The sequence below is a fragment of the Oreochromis aureus genome, linkage group 5, assembly GCF_013358895.1.
Source record: "Oreochromis aureus strain Israel breed Guangdong linkage group 5, ZZ_aureus, whole genome shotgun sequence".
NCBI lineage: Eukaryota > Metazoa > Chordata > Actinopteri > Cichliformes > Cichlidae > Oreochromis > Oreochromis aureus.
Genome location: NC_052946.1, coordinates 42,268,890 through 42,294,178, shown reverse-complemented (window position 1 = coordinate 42,294,178; position 25,289 = coordinate 42,268,890). Strand labels below are relative to the sequence as shown.

At 41.8% G+C, this 25,289-nt stretch overlaps 1 protein-coding gene across 5 annotated transcripts in view; it reads right to left on the bottom strand.

Moving 5' to 3' along the window:
- LOC116316678 (phospholipid transfer protein) overlaps positions 1 to 22,039 on the bottom strand; it is a 31,100-nt gene extending 9,061 nt beyond the window's left edge. Inside the window, exons 1-13 of one of the 5 annotated variants that reach the window (XR_005613211.1) lie at positions 21,936 to 22,039; positions 19,180 to 19,309; positions 14,851 to 14,950; positions 14,635 to 14,763; positions 14,340 to 14,495; positions 14,175 to 14,238; positions 13,801 to 13,956; positions 13,549 to 13,725; positions 13,369 to 13,428; positions 12,136 to 12,300; positions 10,578 to 10,645; positions 4,867 to 5,028; positions 4,346 to 4,734 (exon numbers count right to left, since the gene is read on the bottom strand). Coding sequence is in view for 3 of the 5 variants with exons in the window: in XM_031735304.2 (XP_031591164.1) it covers positions 10,578 to 10,645; positions 12,136 to 12,300; positions 13,369 to 13,428; positions 13,549 to 13,725; positions 13,801 to 13,956; positions 14,175 to 14,238; positions 14,340 to 14,495; positions 14,635 to 14,763; positions 14,851 to 14,950; positions 19,180 to 19,288 (1,184 nt within the window). In the remaining 2 variants the exon portion in view is untranslated. Of the gene's footprint in view, positions 1 to 4,345; positions 5,029 to 10,577; positions 10,646 to 12,135; positions 12,301 to 13,368; positions 13,429 to 13,548; positions 13,726 to 13,800; positions 13,957 to 14,174; positions 14,239 to 14,339; positions 14,496 to 14,634; positions 14,764 to 14,850; positions 14,951 to 19,179; positions 19,310 to 20,387; positions 20,609 to 21,762; positions 21,910 to 21,935 lie in introns of those variants that run through there. The other 4 variants (XR_005613209.1, XM_031735304.2, XM_031735306.2 and 1 more) reach the window with 4 other exon arrangements.
- Between the last annotated feature and the right edge of the window lie 3,250 nt (positions 22,040 to 25,289).

The window sequence follows — 25,289 nt, the reverse complement described above, 5'->3', positions numbered from 1 at the left end:
GCATCCCTCTGCAAGATATCTCACTATTTTTGACTTTTCTTAGCCTGTCAAGTCCTTCTTTTGACCCATTTGGCCAAAGGAAAGGAAGTTGCCTAATAATTATGCACACCTGATATAGGGTGTTGATGTCATTAGACCACACCCCTTCTCATTACAGAGATGCACATCACCTAATATGCTTAATTGGTAGTAGGCTTTCGAGCCTATACAGCTTGGAGTAAGACAACATGCATGAAGAGGATGATGTGGACAAATTACTCATTTGCCTAATAATTCTGCACTCCCTGTATTGTGGGTGATTTTAACATCCATGTAGATGCTACAAATGACAGCCTCAACATCGCATTTAATCTGTTATTAGACTCAATTGGCTTCTCTCAAAATGTAAAAGAACCCACCCACCACTTTAATCACACTCTAGATCTTGTTTTAACATATGGCATAGAAACTGAACATTTAACAGTGTTTCCTGAAAACCCTCTGCTGTCTGATCATTTCCTGATAACATTCACATTTACAATAATTGATTACACAGCAGTGGAGAGTCGACTTTATCACAGTAGATGTCTTTCTGAAAGTGCTGTAACTAAGTTTAAGAATATAATCCACCCACTGTTATCATCTTCAATGCCCTGTACCAACATAGAGCAGAGCAGCTATCTGAACGCTACTCCAACAGAGGTCGATGATCTTGTTAATAATTTTACCTCCTCACTACGTACGACTCTGGATACTGTAGCTCCTGTGAAAACTAAGGTCTCAAATCAGAAGTACCTGACTCCGTGGTATAATTCTCAAACACGTAGCCTAAAGCAGATAACTCGTAAGCTGGAGAGGAAATGGCGTGTCACAAATTTAGAGGATCATCATTTAGCCTGGAGAAATAGTTTGCTGCTTTATAAGAAAGCCCTCCATAAAAGCCAGAACATCTTACTATTCGTCACTGATTGAAGAAAATAAGAACAACCCCAGGTTTCTCTTCAGCGCTGTAGCCAGGCTGACAAACAGTCAGAGCTCTACTGAGCCAACAATCCCTTTAACGTTAACTAGTAATGACTTCATGAACTTCTTCACAAATAAAATTTTTATCATTAGAGAAAAAATTACCAATAATCATCCCACAGATCCATCTCTAGACCCAGCTGTCTTAGCTAATTATAGGCCAATCTCCAACCTTCCTTTCATATCAAACATCCTTGAAAGAGTAGTTGTCAAACAGCTAACAGATCATCTGCAGAGGAATGGCTTATTTGAAGAGTTTCAGTCAGGTTTCAGAGCTCATCACAGCACAGAAACAGCTTTAGTGAAGGTTACAAATGATCTTCTTATGGCCTCTGACAGTGGACTCATCTCTGTGCTTGTCCTGCTAGACCTCAGTGCTGCGTTCGATACTGTCGACCATAATATCCTATTAGAGCGATTAGAACATGCTGTAGGTATTACAGGTACTGCACTGCAGTGGTTTGTATCATATCTATCTAATAGACTCCAATTTGTTCATGTAAATGGAGAGTCCTCTTCACACACTAAGGTCAATTATGGAGTTCCACAGGGTTCAGTGCTAGGACCAATTCTGTTTACATTATACATGCTTCCCTTAGGCAGCATCATTAGAAGACATAGCATAAATTTTCACTGCTATGCAGATGACACCCAGCTCTATCTATCCATGAAGCCAGATAACACACACCAATTAGTTAAACTGCAGGAATGTCTTAAAGACATAAAGACCTGGATGGCCGCTAACTTTCTGCTTCTTAATTCAGATCAAACTGAGGTTATTGTACTCGGCCCTGAAATTCTTAGAAATATGGTATCTAACCAGATTCTTACTCTGGATGGCATTACCTTGGCCTCCAGTAATGCTGTGAGGAACCTTGGAGTCATTTTTGACCAGGACATGTCCTTCAACGCACATATTAAACAAATATGTAAGACTGCTTTCTTCCATTTGTGCAACATCTCTAAAGTTAGAAATATCCTGTCTCAGAGTGATGCTGAAAAACTAGTTCATGCATTCATTACTTCCAGGCTGGACTACTGTAATTCATTATTATCAGGATGTCCTAAAAACTCCCTGAAAAGTCTTCAGTTAATCCAAAATGCTGCAGCAAGAGTCCTGACAGGGACTAGAAAGAGAGAGCATATTTCTCCTGTTTTGGCTTCCCTTCATTGGCTTCCTGTTAAATCCAGAATTCAAAATCCTGCTCCTCACATACAAGGTCTTAAATAATCAGGCCCCATCTTATCTTAATGACCTTGTAGTACCATATCACCCTATTAGAGCACTTCGCTCTCACACTGCAGGCCTACTTGTTGTTCCTAGAGTATTTAAAAGTAGAATGGGAGGCAGAGCCTTCAGTTTTCAGGCCCCTCTTCTGTGGAACCAGCTTCCAGTTTGGATTCAGGAGACAGACACTATCTCTACTTTCAAGATTAGGCTTCAAACTTTCCTTTTTGCTAAAGCATATAGTTAGGGCTGGACCAGGTGACCCTGAATCCTCCCTTAGTTATGCTGTAATAGACGTGAGGCTGCGGGGGATTCCCATGATGCATTGAGTTTTCCTTTCCAGTCACCTTTCTCACTCACTATGTGTTAATAGACCTCTCTGCATCGAATCATATCTGTTATTAATCTCTGTCTCTCTTCCACAGCATGTCTTTATCCTGTTTTCCTTCTTTCACCCCAACCAATCACAGCAGATGGCCCCGCCCTCCCTGAGCCTGGTTCTGCGGAGGTTTCTTCCTGTTAAAGGGAGTTTTTCCTTCCCACTGTCGCCAAAGTGCTTGCTCATAGGGGTCATATGATTGTTGGGTTTTCTCTGTATTTATTATTGTGCTATCTACTGTACAATATAAAGCGCCTTGAGGCGACTTTTGTTGTGATTTGGCGCTATAAGATAAGATAAGATAAGATGGCCTTTATTAGTCCCACAGGTGGGAAATTTGTTTTGTTACAGCAAAAGTGCAAAGTTATGTAGCAGAAATTAGAAAACACTGGAATGCAATAAAATAAAATAAAATAAAATAAAATAAAATACTATGTACAATAGAATAAAATAGAATAGAATAATATATACAATAGAATAAAATAGAAATACAAATACTATATACAACTGAGTAGGAAAATACATAAATATAAAAATATATAAATAAAATTGAATTGAATTGAATTGAATTGAATCCAATGTTTGATGGAATCTAAGCAATCATTCAGAACCTGAAGCTTAGATAAATCATGGGGCTTAAAAGAGATGTACAACTGAATATCATCAGCATAACAGTGATAAGAAATGTCCTCAAAAGAGCCCATTATATGCTGGAGGGGGAAAAGATATATTAAAAACAATAAAGGCCCCAAAACCTAACCCTGAGGGACACCACAAGTAAGGGAGGTAGAGGATGACCTAAAATCGGAGACCACCACAGAAAAGGATCGGTGATGTAGATATGAGGAGAAAACTGAAAACTGCTGTTCACAAACGCTGTCCATCTAATCTGACTGAGCTGGAGCTGTTTTGCAAAGAAGAATGGGCAAGGATTTCAGTCTGTAGATGTGCAAAGCTGGTAGAGACATACCCTAAAAGACTGGCAGCTGTAATTGCAGCAAAAGGTGGTTCTACAAAGTATTGACTCAGGGGGCTGAATAATTACGCACACCCCACTTTTCAGTCATTTATTTGTAAAAAATGTTTGGAATCATGTATGATTTTCGTTCCACTTCTCACGTGTACACCACTTTGTATTGGTCTTTCACCTGGAATTCCAATAAAACTGATTCATGTTTGTGGCTGTAATGTGACAAAATGTGGAAAAGTTCAAAGGGGCCGAATACTTTTGCAAGCCACTGTAAGTCCCCAACTAAGAGCAACCTAGACAGCTTTATAGTCGAGGATAAAAAGTCACTGAGCTCCGACAAAAATAACCTATTTGAGCCAGGTGGACAATACAACACAGCACAGTAAAACAGATCCTTGTTTCCAATTTTAAGCAGCTGCAGCTCAAACGAAAGAAAATGTCCAAATTTCATGGAGCGGCAGGAGAAACAGTCCTGGAAAGCCACAGCGAGACAACCACCCCGACCAGAAACCCTAGGCTGGGTAATAAAAGTATAGCCATCCGGGCAGAGTTCAACAAATGACAAATAGTCTACGTCCCGCTGCCCGGTCTCAGTCAGGAATAAAAAATCCAGTTTTTTAGATAATATAAAATCATTCAACAAGAATGATTTATTAGACAGAGATCGAGCATTAAAAAGCGCCATATTCAGCAAAGTAGAAGCCTCCATATTTGCGGAGGCTCAAGTTGAATGGTTTGAACCATCACACTCGTAGAATCCACTCACCGTGGGAAGAAAAAGCCAGCCAGCAGAAGACTCTGGATAAACCCTCCTCAGGCAAAGAGCCGGGCCCAGTGTATCCAAACAGGGATGTGGAAAACAAGTCCCCCTCCATGGAGCTTCTCTGAGCACAGGAGACAAGGCATGCTCAGCGTCGCTTACCAGCCGAACCCCGCCGCCAGTAAAGCCTGAGCTTTACCTTAAAACCTCCTCTTCTCCCTCTCCTTCTCCGTGGTCTAGAGGATCCGCTGAAATCACCCGACGACGATCCAGCTTATGGAGGAGGATGGAAAATGCCGAAGGAGGATGAAGAGACATCGTGAGGCATCATAGAGGATCAGATGGATAGCAAAGCCAGACGATCATACACCAAGGCAGCCAATACATCATTAAAACTAAATGAGAACAGCAGAGCAGAAAAAAAATAATACAAAAGTAGTGGAGCACGACAAACTGCACCCAGCAGTGGCAGAGCCAAACACAGGTGCCAGCATACCAGAAGTTCTTCAACAGCTTCCGGAACATACCGGAAGTTCTATGCACAGCATATCACCAGGCCTGAGCTGCCGGTCATCCAGGACCTCTACAGGCCCAGAGGATCCTCTCTGCTCCCAGCCCACCCAGCCTTACACTCTTCACAGGACCAGATTCAGGGACAGTTTCTACCCACAGGCCATCAGGCTGCTGAACTGCAAAACAGGTCAGAGAGGTATAACAATGGAAAATGCACAACATGAGGAAAGACGAGGAGAAAAAAGAACTCCCCCCAGACTGAGCTCCAACAGGGAGATCAGTTTGAGAACAGAAAAAAAAAACCCTCAGCACATGAATCACCACATCTCACTACACAGAAGACATAAGCTTTGAAGGCGTTTGGAGGGGGTGGGGGGTGAGTGTAGGTCTGTGTCAGTGTACATGCGTGTGTGTGTGTGTTCTGTGTTCAACCGAGAGAAAGTGTCCCTTCACCCAGTTAGGCAAAAGTAAACAATCTTCGGTCAACACGGGTGGCCTTGAATGAGGAGGGAGAGAGTCACGGCACAGTCCTATTATCTAAGGGAGATTTGTTATTCCTGTCAGCTTTTGCCTTGAGCATCCAGCTGGCGCCAGGGGGGCTGCATGAGATGAAGATGGTAGTTGTTTTGGTTAGTGCGAACAAACTGCATCCAATTTTACAGTTGGTCTAATGTCCGTCACTGGTCACCAGGTCTCAATTCCCGTTGTTCTTCTCCAAGATCTTATCCATATTGCGTTTAATAAACACAGTCTGAGTACTCACAGCTTTGCCCATCGTCTATCATGTCGGCCAGCCTTGTGGGATTTTGAACAGCTGTAGCCGCTTCTTGTTCTTAAATAAGCCACCTCAGAGCCAGCTCCAATCAGCCAGAACTCTGTTATCGTGGTTCTGAATTGGTAGATGCCATTCAATGTCCTCCATCGAGAGTGTCGCCAGACACATGACACAACCGACCATCGAGTATCCAGCAGCAAACGTCTCTGCAGGACAATCAGGCTCTCCCAAGCCCGTTAAGGGACCAATTAATCAAATCCATAATTCTTCTTTAGGTTTTTAGATAACAACTCTGGGAGACTCTCTTAGGGTTAGAGCAGGGGTCAGCAACCCTGGGAACGCATGTCACAGCTGGCACGCGAAGGGTTAACTGATGGCATGACCATAGCTGGACTGGCCATCGGCCAACCGGGCATTTTGTTTTGTTTTGTTTTTGTTTTAACGGTATAAAGAATGAAAGGTGGTGGATTGGCCAGATGCTGGCCGATGTGTAAAAATAATTCAGTTGTTTGGTGGTGGCTATGGCGGAGCTTCCACAGAGGCCAGCAGGTGGACGAGGGAAAGGGGAGGCAGGAGGAGGAGAGACCTGAGGCGGCCTCCGGTCCGAGTGTCAGGTGAACTGAACTTCAGGTAAGAAGTTATGACCTGCAGTCTATCTGGGTCAGATATAAACCAAGTTTAGTTTATTTTTGTTGTGCTTTACAGTCAGTTACAATAATCGTACTGTAATATCGTACTGCTAGCATGATGGAGTTTCTATACAGTTGGGTGGGTGCTATGATGTTACTGATAATGAAATTTATTTTATTCATAAGGTTAGTTAGTAGAGTTGCCAACTGTCCTGTAAAAAACAAAATCCTCCCGTATTCAGAGAAAATATTACGCGTTTCATATTGAGGTAAAAAGGAACACAGTTTGTCCCGGACTTCAGCTAGAATGGAAAAAGACACAAAGCTGGAGTTATTCTGTCATTACGCTGCAGGTGCCTCTTCTTCTCTCATTCTCTCCCCCTCCCTTTCCTGTTGCTACTTCAATCATGAAACTGATCAATGATCAGCTGATCGGCTTTTCTCTCTTGTTTGTTTATCGCTCACTTTGCGCCAGAAAGAGGAAACCAGCGGATGTCGCGTTAAACAACAGCAGCACGTTTAAAGTTGATCAGCTTTTGTTAGAATTTATTTAATATTAATTTCTAGTATCAGCTGATGTTTGCTGGAGCCACAGCTGTAAAAGCTGCTGGTCATGATATCGGTTTGGATATCTGGTGAGAGGGAAACATGCAGATGAAACCAGGAGATGTCCTTACTGAATCATCAGAGCTGAACAGGTGATGGAGAAACAGGTTTACCTTTTAGGTGACATGAATGAGTTGAAGGGAAGTTATGAACTGTTTCTGAGAGACAAATAACACCAGGATCCTTTTCTATGTAGCTGACAGCTGGTAACTGTGCAGGGGCGGGTCTAGCAAAGTTATGCCAGGGGGCCAGGTAGGGCATTAACAGGGAAAGGGTGGCACAAAGAAATACTTTTCTTTCTTATTTCCATTTAAAATGTCTCGCTTTAATAAATAATTATCTGAATCTTACAATCAACGTTTTTATCTGATGTAAAATGTATGGAAATCATACATATACCGACAAGACAGTGTACATCACTGTCACAACAGCGTTTGTTTTCATTCAAAGGCTTCATGGCTTTTCCTATAATACCTGGTGGGCCGGTCTCTAATCAAAATGCCCGGGCCGATTTTTTGTCCCAGTTCAGCCCTGGTCACAACACGCAGTGAATTAATCTGAGAAGGTGCATTAAAAAAAAAATGGCCGGGCCAGTGGTGCACATCGCAAATTAGCTCGCATAGACAAATTAGTTGTGCTGCTTCTTAATGACGGTATCTTAGCTAACAACCCCAACTACCAGATTCAACTTGTAATTGGCTAAAAATAACTTATCCTACCGGTGAGAGGGACGTTGCTAGCTGGCAGTTTTTTCAAGCGATGTTGAAATTTCCACATTCCGACACTTCAAATGCTTCAGGAGCTGCCCGCTCAGCGCAGCATCAGCACCACGGAAATACACGGATACATCCGTAGACTCGAGACAGAATTCACAATGGGTTTTCGGGACTTTCAGGTGTATGGACCAATGTTTTATTTTCTGTTCAAACCAGAAAGCTTTAATGAGCAGCTGGATTTGTCTCGCATTAACTGGTTGGACACAGAGGACATCGAAATGCAGCTGACTGAACTGAAAAGCTCGACTCTGTGGGGGTCAAAGTTTGCAAAACTACGAACGCAGCTGGAATCCACAGCTGTGCATGTTTATGGAGCTGCATTTTCACCTGCTGGACATCACTACCTGACAAGTTTAACTGTCTTCAGAACATTGCAGAGGCCTTATTGACAGTATTTGGCTCTACATATCTGTGTGAGCAGATTTTCTCTCACATGAGTGTCCTCAGGCAGCCGTCTGAATGCTGGACACTCGGAGACCTGTGTCTCTGAGTGGGAGACCAGAGATCACATTAACATGTGTATTTCTGTATTAACAAACATGCCATATTGGCTCAGTTTATTTTTCTTATCATTGTTGTGAGGAGACCATAAATAGCATTTGCATTTTCTGTTGTACAGTTCATTTGCTGTTATGGATAAAAAGTGTTTTGGGGGTTTTTTGTTTCAAAATAGCTGATAACTATTCGCTGATAGCTGCCAACACCTGCAAACAAATATAATTCTATAAAGTTGTTCTATATAGTATGTAACTGTTGATATAGAGCATTATTAAATTTATTGCTAATGCAATCATATGGCACATTGACTTCTGAGGAAATTTTAGATGGCACTCATCATCAGAAAGGTTGCCGACCCCTGGGTTAGAGAATAAGCGAGACTATACAAAAGACATGAGAAGCCAAGCAGGAAAGATAAGGGAGAGGGAGAAAGTGCGACCGCCTCCCTCAAGAGCCAAGGAGTTACAAATACAGTTAAGCCCATAATTATTCATACCCCTGGCAAATTTTGACTTAAAGTTACTTTTACTCAACTAGCAAGTTATTTTTTGACTGGAAATGACACAGGTGTCTCACAAAAGATAATAAGATGATGTACAAGATGCATCATTGTGGAAAAAAATATTTCTCAGCTTTTATTTACATTTGAGCAAAAAGTATCATGTCCAGAATTATTCATACCCTTTACAAACTGTCACAGTCTCTGGGAAAATCCAAAGTTCCATACCATTCCAAATAGTCAAAGCTGTTCTAAAGCATCCTAATTACCCTGATTAATTGGAAATAGCTGTTTTGATCAACTCAACAGGTGAAAAACAGCAGCTCTCTGCAGGTGGTCTGTGGACATTCATGGCTAAGACAAAGGAACTCAGTGAGGACCTGCAGCTGTGCATTGTGGCTGCTCACAAGTGAGGAATGGGCTACAAGGCCATATCCAAATGTTTTCAAGTTCCAGTGGCTACAGTGCAAAGTATTATTAAAAAATACAAGATGTTCCGCACTGTGGAAAATCTTAGAGGACGTTGTCGGAGCTCAAAAGTGAAACCTGTGTTGGCCAGGAGAATAGTGAGAGAGGTGAAAAAAAGAATCCAAGGATCACCACCAAGGCCATTCTGGTGAATCTGGGCTCTGCTGGTGGCAATGTCTCAAGGCAGACAGTCCAACGGACACTGTTGGGTTCCACGGATGCAGACCAAGGAAAACGCCACTTCTCCAGGCACTTCTAAGGCATGCCAAAGCTCATTTGGCCTTTGCAAATGCTCATCTGGACAAAGAAGAAGGTTTCTGGTCTTCAGTGTTATGGTCAGATGAAACAAAAATTGAATTATTTGGTCACAATGATGTTGCCTTCATTTGGCATAAAATGGAGAAGCCTTCAACCCAAAGAACACCATCCCCACTGTCAAACATGGTGGTGGGAACCTAATGCTTTGGGGTGTTTTTTAGCCAATGGACCATGGAACCTAATCACAGTAAACAGCACCATGAAAAAGAGCAATACATGAAGATTCTCAACATCAGGCAGTCTGCAGAAAAACTTGGCCTTGGGAACCAGTGGACATTTTAGCACGACAATGACCCAAAACATACAGCAAACGTGGTGAAGAAATGGTTAGCAGACAACAACATTAACGTTTTGCAGTCGCCTAGCCAGAGTCCTGACTTGAATCCAATTGAGAATCTGTGGAGGAGCTAAAGATCAGGGTGATGGCAAGAAGACCCTCCAACCTGAAAGATTTGGAGCTCATTGCTAAAGATGAATGGGCAAAATGCCTGTGGAGACATGCAAAAAGCTGGTCTGCAATTATAGGAAGCGTTTGATTGCTGTAATAGCCAATAAAGGCTTTTTTCTATTGATTATTGAGAAGGGTATGAATAATTCTGGACATGATACTTTTTGCTAAAATATAAATAAAACCTGAGAAATATTTTTTTCCACAATGATGCCTCTTGTACATCGTCTTATTATCTTTGGGGAGACACCTGTGTCATTTCTGCTCAAAAAAGAACTTGCTTGTTGAACAAAAGTAACTTTAAGTCAAAATTCGGCAGGGGTATGAATAATTATGGGCTTAACTGTATATAGTATATCTTATATTAGTATTACCTTGTGTGCAATTTTGCTTTTTTTCTACATGAAATATTGAGGGGGCTCTGAGCCTAAGAATTTCTTTGCTGGTAGTGATGTGCCACTGTTACATATATATGATAAAATAAAACTTGAAACTTGAGACTGATTGATTTTCATGGTAAGGAAGATCAGTGAAAATTTCGATTTTATGGTTTTTGAGATATTTGTATTCAAATATTGCTACAGGAAAAAAAATCTTGCTACAGATTTCAATGTGCAAATACAATGGAGTGAATGTGGGGTGACTGGGTTAGGGCCAATCTGATATTTAATGAACATGTTGCAGAAACAAAAAGTGAAACGTGCAAACCTGCGTAGGTCAGCGTGAACAGACAGACGTTTTCCTCTCATGGAAACTTTGGCATTGAACTTGGTCTCCTGCAAGAAGGGAAAAAGACACTTTTAGTTTCCACCTCAAAGTCTGTGAGTTTTTTCTTGTTAAAAGGCTCAAAGATCATAAATGACAAGAAGGCGCAAACACTGAAGCCACAGGGATGCTTCAACCACATTTCAGAGTTTGTTTAGGGTCTTCATCTTCGTTTCTTTGCCTGGGACAGATATACAGTGGCTTGCAAAAGTATTTGGTCCCCTTGAACTTTTCCACATTTTGTCACATTACAGCCACAAACATGGATCAATTTTATTGGAATTCCAGGTGAAAGACCAATACAAAGTGGTGTACACGTGAGAAGTGGAACAAAAATCATACATGATTCCAAACATTTTTTACAAATAAATAACTGCAAAGTGTGGTGTGCGTAATTATTCAGCCCCCTGAGTCAATACTTTGTAGAACCACCTTTTGCTGCAGTTACAGCTGCCAGTCTTTTAGGGTATGTCTCTACCAGCTTTGCACATCTACAGACTGAAATCTTTGCCCATTCTTCTTTGCAAAACAGCTCCAGCTCAGTCAGATTAGATGGACAGCGTTTGTGAACAGCAGTTTTCAGATCTTGCCACAGATGTATTCTCTGTATGATGTTATATAAGTAAAGCTTAGTAACTTTTAAAAGGATTCAAAGCAGTCTTTACAGCATGAACCGAGTGTGTGGGGCATCGACCTGATGACCTAGGAGCTGACCTAGGAGCTCAGGAAGAACGATGGGGTTTCAGCAGGTCAGAGATATACTGGGAAGTTTCACCATGTAGGGCGCTACAAGTTAAAACTAGAATTTTAAGGTGAAACCTAAAATATATTGGCAGCCAATGAAGAGAAGCCAAAACTGGAGTGACGTGTGAGCTTCAGGTGGTGACAGGTAAAAGTCTTGACGCAGCACTTTGCACAGTCTGAAGACAAGTCAAAGCTGATTTGTTAAAACAGAAGAAAGAGGACAGTCACAATAATCAGTAAGAGCAGTTCAGCCTTTTGACACCAGCAGTCTGAGTTTAGAAATATTCATTAGATGATAAAGAAGTCATGAGAGGTCCCGTGACCCTGCGGTGTGTTTTTAAAGAAGAACTGTTATCCTCCGTCCGGTTAGGGTGGATTTGGAGTTTGTCTTTCTGCCTCAGATTACAAGCCATCAAAGACAATTAATCAGCCTTTTAAAAGGACCAGTGCAGCCATCCAGTCTTCACCAGATTATCAGGTCACCAGTGTGGCAAAACAGACCAGCCCAGCTAAGACAATTTCTATCAAAGGCAGAACTGTTATTTCAGATATCACTGACTAATACAAACAGTAAAAGATCTGTTATATATGACATGACCCATTTTAAAACAACACCAGTAATCCTAAACAAGTCCTTAAGAACATTATCATGATGCAGTGATCAGCAGTATCAAACCAGACCACAGTGTACAGTCTTTAGAGTCTGCTTTGGTTGTGTCCAATGTGTCTGCGTCTGTGTGTGTGTGTGTGTGTGTACCATGGTCATGCTGCTCAGCTGAACCGGAGGCTGACCTGGAGGCAGCACCATCACATTGACGATGGCAGTCATGACAACCGTGGCTCCAGACGTCTTGATGGAGGTTTTGGGCGGAGAGTTGACGGCGAGCTGGAGAGACAGTGGAGCATCCACCAGTGCCGGGTTCTACCCAGAGTACACAAGGAGAACATGGAGAAAACAGGCTGGTGTTACACACTGAAAAGCTGAACTATATTAACTTGTTAAGCCCCGGGGGGTATTTCTAACATTCCTGCTTGAAAATGACATGCCCAGAGCTAACTGACTATTTCTCAGCAATTACAAACTGTGTAAATCATCTTGATATCAAAATAAAGCTGACACTTGTGAGACTTCATCAAAAACACAATGCTATCACAGCAGAGGCCACTGTTTCAAAGTAATTGAGGATAAAACACAAAAATATAAAGCCGAACATTGTACCTGTGTTTGTTGTTGGTGGTGTTTGGAATTTGTCGGCTGGCAGCTAGGACGCTGCAGCCGTTCATATGTATATTCAGCAACTGTATGTGCAAATAAAGTATGCTGCAAAGCACAAATATGGCTTCGGGTCTGCCGTGGTGTTTCACATAAGCATTTTGCAATTTTGCAGAATTTTGCAGTATTTGGGAAACGAAGCACACTGAGAGATACAGCTAGGCAGGAAGTTTTTAACTTGATGGAAGCAAGACAGCAAAAGTAAGAGGGAATTGATTTCAATGTTTTTCACGTGTGTCAGGCTTCCTGGGTCGTCGACCCAGTGTTTTCAGTTGGACTTCGTCACTGTTCAGTTCCCATGTATGTTTCCTGTTTTGTTGTGTTAGCCTTTTTGTCCGTGTGCATTATGTTTTACTTCCTCTGTGTCAGTAGTTAGATTTAGTTCAGCTGTAATCTCACCCGTTTCTAGTCATGGTGAACCATTGGGTGAACATGGGATCCATATTTTGTGTTTACATCTTTTTGCAGAATCTGTTTACCAGTTCTTTAATTGTTTGTTGTTTTAGTTGTTTGGTGGTTGTTGAAATGCTTTTGTGAGCTTTTAGCTGGGATTCTGACATTTCTGTGGATACCACTCTATATTTACCCAACATCTGGCGGTGCATCCCATTAAACAAACCTCTTTTTTAATGAGCCTTTTGTCTTGCACTCCATCTTTGTTCTGTTTCTATTGTGTTGCTCTTGTGTTTCAGTCATGTTTCTGCTGTGTCTGCTCACCAGCATCATGATGAATCCAAAGTAGGTGGTTCTCAATAACATCTCCAGATCTTTGGGCATCTGAGCAGTTACAAGAAACAAATAGCAAACAGGAAACTAGTGACTTCCGTGATGGTTTAAGATGTTCTGGTTTTTATGGTTCTGGTTCTAAGTCTAAATGTTTTGTTTATGCTGGTTGACCTTTTCATTGACAATGTGCATCTGAAAGACTCCGGCCGTGTAGTAGGAGAACAAGCCACTGTCGAAGAAGAACTCGGACAGTGCCAAGTATACCATCCGGTCATACTCTTTGATGACGGGTTCCACAGCATAGTTCACCAACGAGATGTTCTGGTGAGAAAGGTCGAAGAACATCCCCTACGGAAACAACAGACACAATTCATTTATGGCCTCTATAAAAAACTACATCAGGTAATCTCAGGTAATCTTCACCCTAAAGTGCATGTCGAGGCTCCGGGACGTCACCACGGGATCACTGATCAGCGAATAATCGATACCAATAAACTGATCAACTTCTGTCCTCACTGGGATCGTCTCCAACAGTGAGTTCACAAGAACCAGAGCAGCATGATCCAGAGCCGGGCAGATCTGAGCGAAAGAGATAGAGGAGACGGGTGAGAGAGAGAGGGGGAGTTATGGGACAGGTGACACAAAGGAGACAGGTGAGGGAAGTGACACAGGTGAGCGCGAGAGGTGAGAGAGAGAGGGATGGGTGAGGGAGGTGAGACAGATGGATGGTGAGACAAGTGAGGGAGGAGAGACAGGAGAAAGACAGACATGTCAGAGAGCGACAGGTGACCAGGTACCTTTTGGTTGAGGAGGAAGCGCATGCCTGTTGTCAGAAATCTGGCCAGGAAGCCGTAAACTCTCCTTTAAAAAAGGCACAGAGATTCCTGGTTGGCTGATACTGTCACATAAGTCACATCATGCATTTATTGTTTATTGTTTATTGAATCACTGTAATTGATTACCCCAGCGTTCCACTGAACTTTGCACTCATTTTGCTGATTTTGGCATCACAAGTGATGTTATTGATCTTCAGCCGTCCCTCCTCGTCTCTGATCAGGTTCAGAGCTGTGTTGATGTTCACGCCCTCAGCCGACGCGTTGATGTTTCCTGTGTCGTAACTGAGAGGCAATAACATTATCATCAAAAACAACATCATCTGCAATTAGTGGTCCTGTGAGCACCAGCTCTAGTGGAGTGATTTGGTTCTCTATGGTGGAACTGCTTGGGTTGAACCATGTGTTCTGGAGGAGAACTCACAAGAACCAGTAGAGGATCCGTCTGTTGAAAGTCAGTGAGATCGATGAGTTCTGAACATCGAACAGCAAACCAACATCAGGGATGAACCGCAGATCAGCGTGAGTCAGATTCAGCTCTGTAATCTTCACACTGAGAACATAGCAAACAGAGAGGTGATGTTACTAAAACACATGGATGGGTCTAAATGATCACTTCAGATTTTGTGGAGTCATGTACTCAGTGATGGTGTACTGGAATCGTCCTTCTTCCCCCTTCATCTCCGGCATGCTGATGTTACTTAGCTCCTCTTCAACAAATTTTTGAGTTTCATACTTCACTGTAAACACAAAACAAACCTGATGATGACATTTCTAAAGTAGACATTTAAAGAGCTTTGGCAGAGAAAGTTCTTCAAACTTCCAAATAAATAACTAAATAGATAACTAACTCATCAGTAACTCTCTGGAGTTTAGAAGGACTTAGCAGCTTAGCTCAAAAATGTCCTGAAGGTTCCCAAACTCATTTAATCAGAAGAACTTTTCAACCTGACCAGGGATGTTTGGGAGTGGCAGAAAGAGCACTTTGACCAACATGTCCTCCATGTCATCCATCAGCTCCTTGTTTCTGTCAGTGATGGCCTCTGTGATTGCTCTCCTTTCTAAAATTCTGCTCACTGTAAACTTGATACAGTCCTGATCAAAAGATGCCTTTAAAAGGCTATTGACACCATTAAAACCAACATTCTTATTTTTTGGAATGGGAATTATTTTCTGCATGCCAAACATCTATTAAATACAGTGGCTTGCAAAAGTATTCGGCCCCCTTGAACTTTTCCACATTTTGTCACATTACAGCCACAAATATGGATCAATTTTATTGGAATTCCACGTGAAAGACCAATACAAAGTGGTGTACACGTGAGAAGTGGAACGAAAATCATACATGATTCCAAACATTTTTTTACAAATAAATAAGTGAAAAGTGGGGTGTGCGCAGTGTTGGTCAAGTTACTTGAAAAAAGTAATCAGTTACTAATTACTGATTACTTCCCCCAAAAAGTAATCCTGTTACTTTACTGATTACTTATTTTCAAAAGTAATTAATTACTTAGTTACTTAGTTACTTTTTAAAAACACGATTTACAACCTGAATAGGTGATAAAGCGATAGATCTTTCAGCCCAATTCTACTTTTTCTGCATAATTCATCATACAAAATGTAATCAAATGGAAAAGTCTCTTTTTAAAACTTGTTTTATTAGTTTTAATCTTTTAACTTTATGCATCAAGTAAAAATTAAATTATATGCAACATTCTCTGACTGGAAGAAATTTGTTTAACAATTAAACCTATTTTCTGCACATTCCAGCACATAAAATAAAATATGTTTTTGTGTTTACACTCACTCTTTCAAATAGATGCAAGTAAAACACAGCAGAAAATAAATAAAATCAAAGACTAGCGGTCCTGTTGCTCTATTTTCACCTGTAAAGCAGGAGTGGGGTAGGCGGAGGTTTACCCTGGTGCAGGTGTGCCGCAGCGGTCAGTGGAAGAATCCGCGAGTTTCTCTGTGAGTTTCACATTACGTCGTAGCGCACTCGGTGCTTGCTTGGAAGTTTAGGGTTTTTCGCTGTAAAAGAAGTTTCTTCCACGCACAACGGACACTAATGTTTTTGTCACTTTTATGGAATCAAACTCAAAATAAGGTCAGTACTTCCACGCTTTAAACGCTGCATGCTACACTCTGTCCCGCACTCGATATATTATGATCTGCAGACAGCTGTTGTCACGAACGTCGCACTCGCCACGTCACTGTCATGAGAGACGTTCTCGCAAAAAATCACGGTTTTAGTAACACAGTAACGCAGCGTTCCTATGTGAAAGTAACAGTAATCTAATTACCGTTTTGCAATAGTAATCCCCACACATTACTCGTTACTTGAAAAAGTAATCAGATTACAGTAACGCGTTACAAGTAACGCGTTACTGCCCATCTCTGGGTGTGCGTAATTATTCAGCCCCCTGAGTCAATACTTTGTAGAACCACCTTTTGCTGCAGTTACAGCTGCCAGTCTTTTAGGGTATGTCTCTACCAGCTTTGCACATCTACAGACTGAAATCTTTGCCCATTCTTCTTTGCAAAACAGCTCCAGCTCAGTCAGATTAGATGGACAGCGTTTGTGAACAGCAGTTTTCAGATCTTGCCACAGATTCTTGATTGGATTTAGATCTGGACTTTGACTGGGCCATTCTAACACATGGATATGTTTTGTTTTAAACCGTTCCATTGTTGCCCTGGCTTTATGTTTAGGGTGGTTGTCCTGCTGGGAGGTGAACCTCCGCCCCAGTCTCAAGTCTTTTGCTGACTCCAAGAGGTTTTCTTCCAAGATTGTCCTGTATTTGGCTCCATCCATCCTCCCATCAACTCTGACCAGCTTCCCTGTCCCTGCTGAAGAGAAGCACCCCCAGAGCATGATGCTGCCACCACCATATTTGACAGAGGGGATGGTGTGCTCAGAGTGATGTGCAGTGTTAGTTTTCCGCCACACATAGTGTTTTGCATTTTGGTCTCATCTGACCAGAGCACCTTCTTCCACATGTTTGCTGTGTCCCCCACATGGCTTGTGGCAAACTGCAAACGGGACTTCTTATGGTTTTCTGTTAACAATGGCTTTCTTCTTGCCACTCTTCCATAAAGGCCAACTTTGTGCAGTGCACGACTAATAGTTGTCCTATGGACAGATTCCCCCACCTGAGCTGTAGATCTCTGCAGCTCGTCCAGAGTCACCATGGGCCTCTTGGCTGCATTTCTGATCAGCGCTCTCCTTGTTCGGCCTGTGAGTTTAGGTGGACGGCCTTGTCTTGGTAGGTTTACACTTGTGCCATACTCCTTCCATTTCTGAATGATCACTTGAACAGTGCTCCGTGGGATGTTCAAGGCTTGGGAAATCTTTTTGTAGCCTAAGCCTGCTTTAAATTTCTCAATAACTTTATCCCTGACCTGTCTGGTGTCTAAAGCCAATCGAGGATCTGTGGCAAGGTCTGAAAACTGCTGTTCACAAACGCTGTCCATCTAATCTGACTGAGCTGGAGCTGTTTTGCAAAGAAGAATGGGCAAGGATTTCAGTCTGTAGATGTGCAAAGCTGGTAGAGACAGACCCTAAAAGACTGGCAGCTGGAATTGCAGCAAAAGGTGGTTCTACAAAGTATTGACTCAGGGGGCTGAATAATTACGCACACCACACTTTTCAGTTATTTATTTGTAAAAAATGTTTGGAATCATGTATGATTTCCGTTCCACTTCTCACGTGTACACCACTTTGTATTGGTCTTTCACCTGGAATTCCAATAAAATTGATTCATGTTTGTGGCTGTAATGTGACAAAATGTAGAAAAGTTCAAGGGGGCCGAATACTTTTGCAAGCCACTGTATGTCACGCCCGGTGTGGCAGGCGTGTGGAGATTATAGAGAGGACCCAAAAGGCGGCAGCTCTGGTGCAGGTGAGTCTTTATTTACACGCGTGGGTACAAACAACAAAGGCAGGTGAACAAGAACTGAAAAACCTAAACTGGGAAGAGCTAACAAACAAACCTAAAACCTTGGGTCGAGAAACGGAGATGCAGGGAGAAAACACGAGAACACGGAGGGGAGCAACACAGACGAACCAGCAACTAACAGAGGCAGACACGAGGTTTAAATACACAGAAGGATAACGAGGGAATGAGACACAAAAGGAGGGCACAGCTGGGAGTAATCAGACCTGACGAGACAGGGGAAAAGTAAACTGAACACACTGAGATAAGACAGAGACTTTTAAAGTAAAACAGGAAACACATGCACGTAATGACACAGACTCAAAACGCAGACTAAACACAGGGATACACTGGTAGAAAAGAATGAACACTAACTGAGGAAGAACAGAACCAAAATTACAATAATAGAAAACACAAAACGCTGGGTCAAAAGGACCCAGGATCATGACACTGTATGTGACATACAGGAAGAAATACAAACTTGGCCTTAAATGATTAGGTCTTAAATGGGTCTTAAATAATCAGGCCCCATCTTATCTTAATGACCTTGTAGTACCATATCACCCTATTAGAGCACTTCGCTCTCACTCTGCAGGCCTACTTGTTGTTCCTAGAGTATTTAAAAGTAGAATGGGAGGCAGAGCCTTCAGTTTTCAGGCCCCTCTTCTGTGGAACCAGCTTCCAGTTTGGATTCAGGAGACAGACACTATCTCTACTTTCAAGATTAGGCTTCAAACTTTCCTTTTTGCTAAAGCATATAGTTAGGGCTGGACCAGGTGACCCTGAATCCTCCCTTAGTTATGCTGCAATAGGTGTAGGCTGCCGGGGGATTCCCATGATGCACTGGGTGTTTCTTCTTCACTGACTATGTGTTAATAGACCTCTCTGTATTGAATTATTAGTCATTATTCATCTCTGGCTCTGCTGGAGGTTTCTTCTTGTTAAAAGGGAGTTTTTCTTTCCCACTGTCACCAAGTGCTTGCTCAAAGGCGGTCATATGATTGTTTTAGGTTTATAATGACTCATATACTCACACATGTCCAGTCCTCTGTCAGTGATACGTATTTTACAGCCTGCAGGTTCAGCAGAGCCCATGACAGACAAAGACCAGAGGAAGAGGAAGTGCACGAAATAGGAAGTCATCCTGAACCTGAATATGCCAACCTGAAACAAAGAAGAGTTCACATAAAATAATCCCACCTTTGTATTTACATCTGTAAGGACAATAATACAGGTTTTGTAAGATGTCATGAACATGCCATTTTTAATGTTAAACCCTTGAAATAGAGCTGAAAGAAAATGTTTGGACCTACAGTGGGGGAAAACCTAAAATAAGAACTGTGCACTGAAAAGTGCTTCTAAGGTTCTGGTTCTGGTTCTTGGTTGGACTGTTTGGTAATTGAGTTTAGATGTGCACAGATGTTGTTTTCCTTGTTAAATGTGGTTTTCTGGCCTTTTTAAAGAGTCGCAGTCATGCTTTATAACAACATTTGTAGGATCATCTATTTCTGGTCCATCGTTTCTCCACAGCAGACCGTCTACCATCAAGTCAGGGTTGAGTCATCAGGAAAAGGAGGCAGGAGGTCATTTATGAGGTTTGGGGGGATTTTTTTTAATAGACTGTTCAGAGGAGGTGTTTGTACCCTGAGCCGTGACTTACAGGCATCCTCACTTTATTTTTTTTCTCACTCAGTTTTTTTCTCAAGCGAACTGCTCAAAGGTAACACCAAGTGTTTTATGAACGTCATAACCTGTTTAAAACCTGAAACAAGAAGCTGCGGTGGGGGTCAAAGATGATGATGGCCACACAGATCTGTAGGGTGAACACATTTCTAACACTGTGATCTCCATACAAACACAGTTCAACTTGAACTGCAGTAACCTCTGTTCCTCTGTTGCAACAACAACCCTCCCCCTGCTCCAAGCGCCTCTCAGCAGCTCCTGGCCTGATTTCTCTGCTTTTCTGACAGGAAGTGAAATTGTTGACTTTCTGATTAGAAATGTCCACTCTGTGGTTCCTTCTTTTACTTTATTTTAGATTTAAACTGTTTTTAGACTGCAGTCAAGCAGTCAAAGGTCTTCAGCATGAAAGCACACTTCTTGATTTCTCTTTAAGCTGAAATGTTCTCTCTAATCCCATTAAAATGTCCGCCTATAAAACCAAAGTCACAGCTCCACAGCTGTTAGAAATAAACACCTCTAAATCTAAAACACTGAACCATCCTGAGCTCTCTCTACTCACATTAATTAACTTTTTTGAGTTCTGGTCTGATGTTGGTCTGTCTCCAGATTCCTTGTACAAAGAGTTGCCATAAATTGCAAAATTCTGATGTTCTTATCATGGGTTGAATTTCCTTCTTCAAAATGTGGACTTAATCCTCTCAAAGATATAAACAGAGCAACTTGGACCTTAAAAGCGCTCCTGACATGAGAAATTGTAGGAGCACTTTAAAAGGACAAAGAGTTTCCTCAGCAGCAACTGGTGGAAACAAAGTGTTGTGCTACAGGAAAAAAAAAAACAGACAGGATAAAGCATGAATTCATTGTCCTTAAAGGCAGTTACAGCACTTTCAGAAAGACATCTACTATATTCAATTGATTCCCCATTGCTGTATGATCCATTATTGTAAATGTAAATCTAAACTGTTAAGAAGATGGTTTGAGGTAAGTTATTTGGAACTGACTTCTACCTCACAAAGCGTCAGTGCGTAAAACCTAAATTCTCTTTCATGGCCACCAGGGGGCGATGCCTGTGGTTTCCAAGACCCTTCCAGTCCTAAAGAAAGTCCACAGATGCTCTGACATGTGTAAACACTTTGCTGATGAGTTCGTAGCGCATCTTGACAGATTTTAAAAGATTACATGCCATGATGAGCCTTGAACAGAGAACAAGACCTGAAAGACCACACACACATTACTCAACAGGTTTGAAGCTCCCAACAAACTTCCAAAAAGCAGAGCATCCTCACAAATATTGACACAAGCTCAGTCTGTAATCAGTGTATTTAATAACAGCTCAGTGCCAAGAGCCAATCAGCATCCAGCTGCTGCTGCACCCACATCTAAACATCTGGCTCACCACTAACTGCTAAGGGCTAACCTTTAATTACACTCCTTCAGAGTCCTCCTCATTCATTCAGCTACTGAAGCTCAAACACAGACTCCACACCCAAACGCTGACCTCCAACCTCTGACCTCTGATCTTCCAGTCTCAGAGGCAAACAAAGCAGCAAATGTTCCCCAACAAACAATGAAAGAGTTAAATCAGTGACCTCATAACATTTTAATTCAGCCTAATAAGTCCAGCAGTTTCAGTTTAACCCTGTCCTGTCCTGCAGTCTCTCAGTGACGCTGTGGCGACGGGCGAGCTTCCTCCTGCTCTAATAGTCAGAAGCTTTTTAAGAATCTCACATCGCATTAAAATCTCTCCACCAGACACACACGGTCCGTTTTTAAACATTTTCCTCAGTGAGCTGAAAGCCTGGATGAGGATTATACTGGAACAGGAGGTTATGGGGGGTTACAGTTTAAACCTCCTCTTCCTCAGACCTGCATCCGCTGAGCTGCAAATTCAAACTAACAATCACAATAAAAAAAAAACCTCAGATGGGGCTCACCTGTCCATGATGTCACGCTCTCTGTTTGTTTACCTGCCTGTCTGGTGTCAGCTGACCTCTGTCTGTCTGTCTCTTCTCTGAGCTGAACTCTTCCTTTTGTGTCTCCCTCTCTGATGTCAGCTGTTTTTCCTGCCTCTGAACTCTGCTCTGAATGTCTGAGTGATGAAACTCACAGATCAGCAGCTGGAGGATGAAGAGGAGGAGGAGGAGATCACGTCGTAGTTTCTGATTTTCTGTCCCTGTTCACTCTGAGCGCCGATCACTCTGTGGAGACTTTTATCCCGAGGGAGTCACTGACTCCTCCCCCTACCCCTCATGCTTCCCCTTCCTCCCCCTCCCCCTCCTCTGTGTTTCTCTTCATGTTTTAGCTATACATTTTCTCTTTTTCTTTTAGAGAGGTCTTGAATGAGCTGAGGGGTTTTTATTGTCTAAGGGTTCAAACCAACAACAAAACAAAAATACTGTCATGAACTCATTATTGGTGGTTTAATCTAAAAGAAACTGGCTTTAAAAAAATCAAAATGTGCCTCACAGTAAAAACAATAATATTGCCATAAAATAATCAGGTGTTTAGAAACCATAACATTTCTTATGAATGTTCTTTTTACATAATATTTTAAATAAATTTAGTTCCTTATTCAGATTTCAAGGATTATTTTGAACATACAAAGCTACTTTAGTCCTCCTGGTCTCAAACTGGGAGCTTTCCTGTGTGAGGCATAGGCACACCATAAAATAACTAAATAAAAAAAGTAATAATAATTTTAATCCACATTTTAAAAAAGTACTGTTCTGGTAGCTTGAGCACAAGAAACAAATAAACTAACAAAATAATATTAATTTCCCATGACATCAATCTACAGATTATAAAACTGTAAATAATAAATGATCAAAGTATTACAATGCAGTAAATTAAATACTTTTGTTGTACCTTTAACTTTACATTCAATTCAAATTAATTTTACTTACATAGCACTAAATAAATGCTACAGATGCTTCTAGTTCCTTTGTATTATAAGGAACCCCAGAGAAACCCCAACAATCAGACAACTTCCTTTAAGAGAGTTTGGAGACGGGAGTGTGATGGATAAGAGTCCAGCCTGAAAGTAATAAATGCATGAACTAGTTTTTCAGCATCACTCTGAGACAGGATATTTCTAATTTTAGAGATGTTGCACAAATGGAAGAAAGCAGTCTTACATATTTGTTTAATATGTGCATTGAAGGACATATCCTTGTCATGGTGCTGGGTCGTTGGCCCAGCGTTTTGTGTTTTATGATTATTTTCCTCTGTTCTAGTTATTCTGATTTTGGTATTCTGTGTCCCCCCTTGTGCCCGGTTTGTGTTCTGGATTTCCTGTTTTATTCAGAAGGTCTGTGTCTGTGGTCATTGTGTTCAGCTTGTGTCCTCCAGTCATCATGTGTATTAGGATCAGCTGTTCTTCCCTCCTGTGTGTAATTACCCGATTACCTTGTGTGTGTATATATAGTGGGTGTCGATCTGTGCTCGTTGTCGGCTCGTCTGTGTTCCATGGTGTTCTGTTCCTCTGTCTGCGTCTCTCTGCCCCGCATCTCGTTTCGTATGTTCTCAGGGTTGTTATTTAGTTCTCCCAGTTTAGGTTTCTTCAGTTATTTGTCATCCCTCACTGCCTGTTTGCCACTACACCACCTTGTAAATAAACATCACTTGAATCATCAGTCATCGCCTGCATTTTGGGTCCTCCTTTCCTCCAACACCACTCGGCTTGCCTCGGCAGCCGTGACAATCCTGGTCAAAAATGACTCCAAGGTTCCTCACAGCATTACTGGAGGCCAAGGTAATGCCATCCAGAGTAAGAATCTGCTTAGATACCATATTTCTAAGATTTTCAGGGCCGAGTACAATAACCTCAGTTTGATCTGAATTAAGAAGCAGAAAGTTAGCGGCCATCCAGGTCTTTATGTCTTTAAGACATTCCTGCAGTTTAACTAATTGGTGTGTGTTACCTGGCTTCATGGATAGATAGAGCTGCGTGTCATCTGCATAGCAGTGAAAATTTATGCTATGTCTTCTAATGATGCTGCCTAAGGGAAGCATGTATAATGTAAACAGAATTGGTCCTAGCACCGAACCCTGTGGAACTCCATAATTAACCTCAGCGTGTGAAGAGGACTCTCCATTTAGTTGAACAAATTGGAGTCTATTGGATAGATATGATACAAACCACTGCAGTGCAGTACCTGTAATACCTACAGCATGCTCAAATCGCTCTAATAGGATATTATGGTCGACAGCATTGAACGCTGCACTGAGGTCTAGTATATGATCTATATCCTTAAACATTCAGAAAGACATCTACTGTGATGAAGTCTACTCCCCACTGCTGTGTAATCAATTATTGTAAATCCAAATGTTATCAGGAAATGATCGGCGAAGAGAGGGAACACTGTTAACCCTGTCATCCATGAATTATGACAACCTCAGTCAGGATTTTTATTCACCTTTAGGCATGAAAAAAATATTTTTTACTTCATTTTTTTAAACATGTACTTTTCAAATAGTTTTTTACATGTCTGCTTAGGTGGACAACATACGTTTTGACTTATGAATTTGACAAATGAATAAATACAAATGTGTTGTGTTTATGTGCAAGTATACCTTCGACACTGACACAGATACAAGAAGACAGCCTTTGAATTGCTGTCCACTGTAGTGACCACCAATTATCTATGAAGCCCACATCGTTTTTCGGACACCACTCAGACAGCCAGCAATTTAAGGAGAACATGTGGCTAAACATGTCACTCCTGGTCTGATTGGGGAGGGGACCAGAGAAAACAGGAGTCTGTCATGGGTGTGTTAGGTGTTTCACTAAATGGGGGAAAATGATTACAAATATGAGCAGGTTGGCAGTGTACCAGAGGCCTCTATTTTGGACTATGCTTCCGACTCATCATCAGCCAGCTGCTCGGGACAGTCTGCTTGGGCAGAGTTAAAGGCTGCTGCGCGACCTTTGGCTGCACCGACTACAGCGACCTGGTTAGCTATAGGTTTTATAGGTGTGAAGAGACGGGTCTCCAATTCACTCATCCTGGCCTTAAATGTTTAAGATGAAATGAGATCATCTTTTATTTGTCCTACAGTGGGGACATTTTGAGTGTTACTGCAGCAAAGATTATAATATTTAAAATGCTTGTTAGATTTGAATGGTTATGATTTTATGGGATTAATATAGAAATATAGGAGGCCAAGCTGAAAATGTTCAAATCTTCACTGAGAGTAGGCAGGATGGTAAATGGTAAATGGCCTGTATTTGTATAGCGCTTTACTAGTCCCTAAGGACCCCAAAGCACTTTACACAACCAGTCATCCACCCATTCACACACACATTCACACACTAGGATGGTCAGGATTAGAAATGCACACATTAAAGGGACAGCCCAGGGTCAAAGAGGTCAGAGAGAGAGGCTGAGATGGTTTGGACATGTGCGGAGGATATTCACTTATCCTTAGCAGGGTCATGGGAGGGGGGCTAGAACCTATCCCA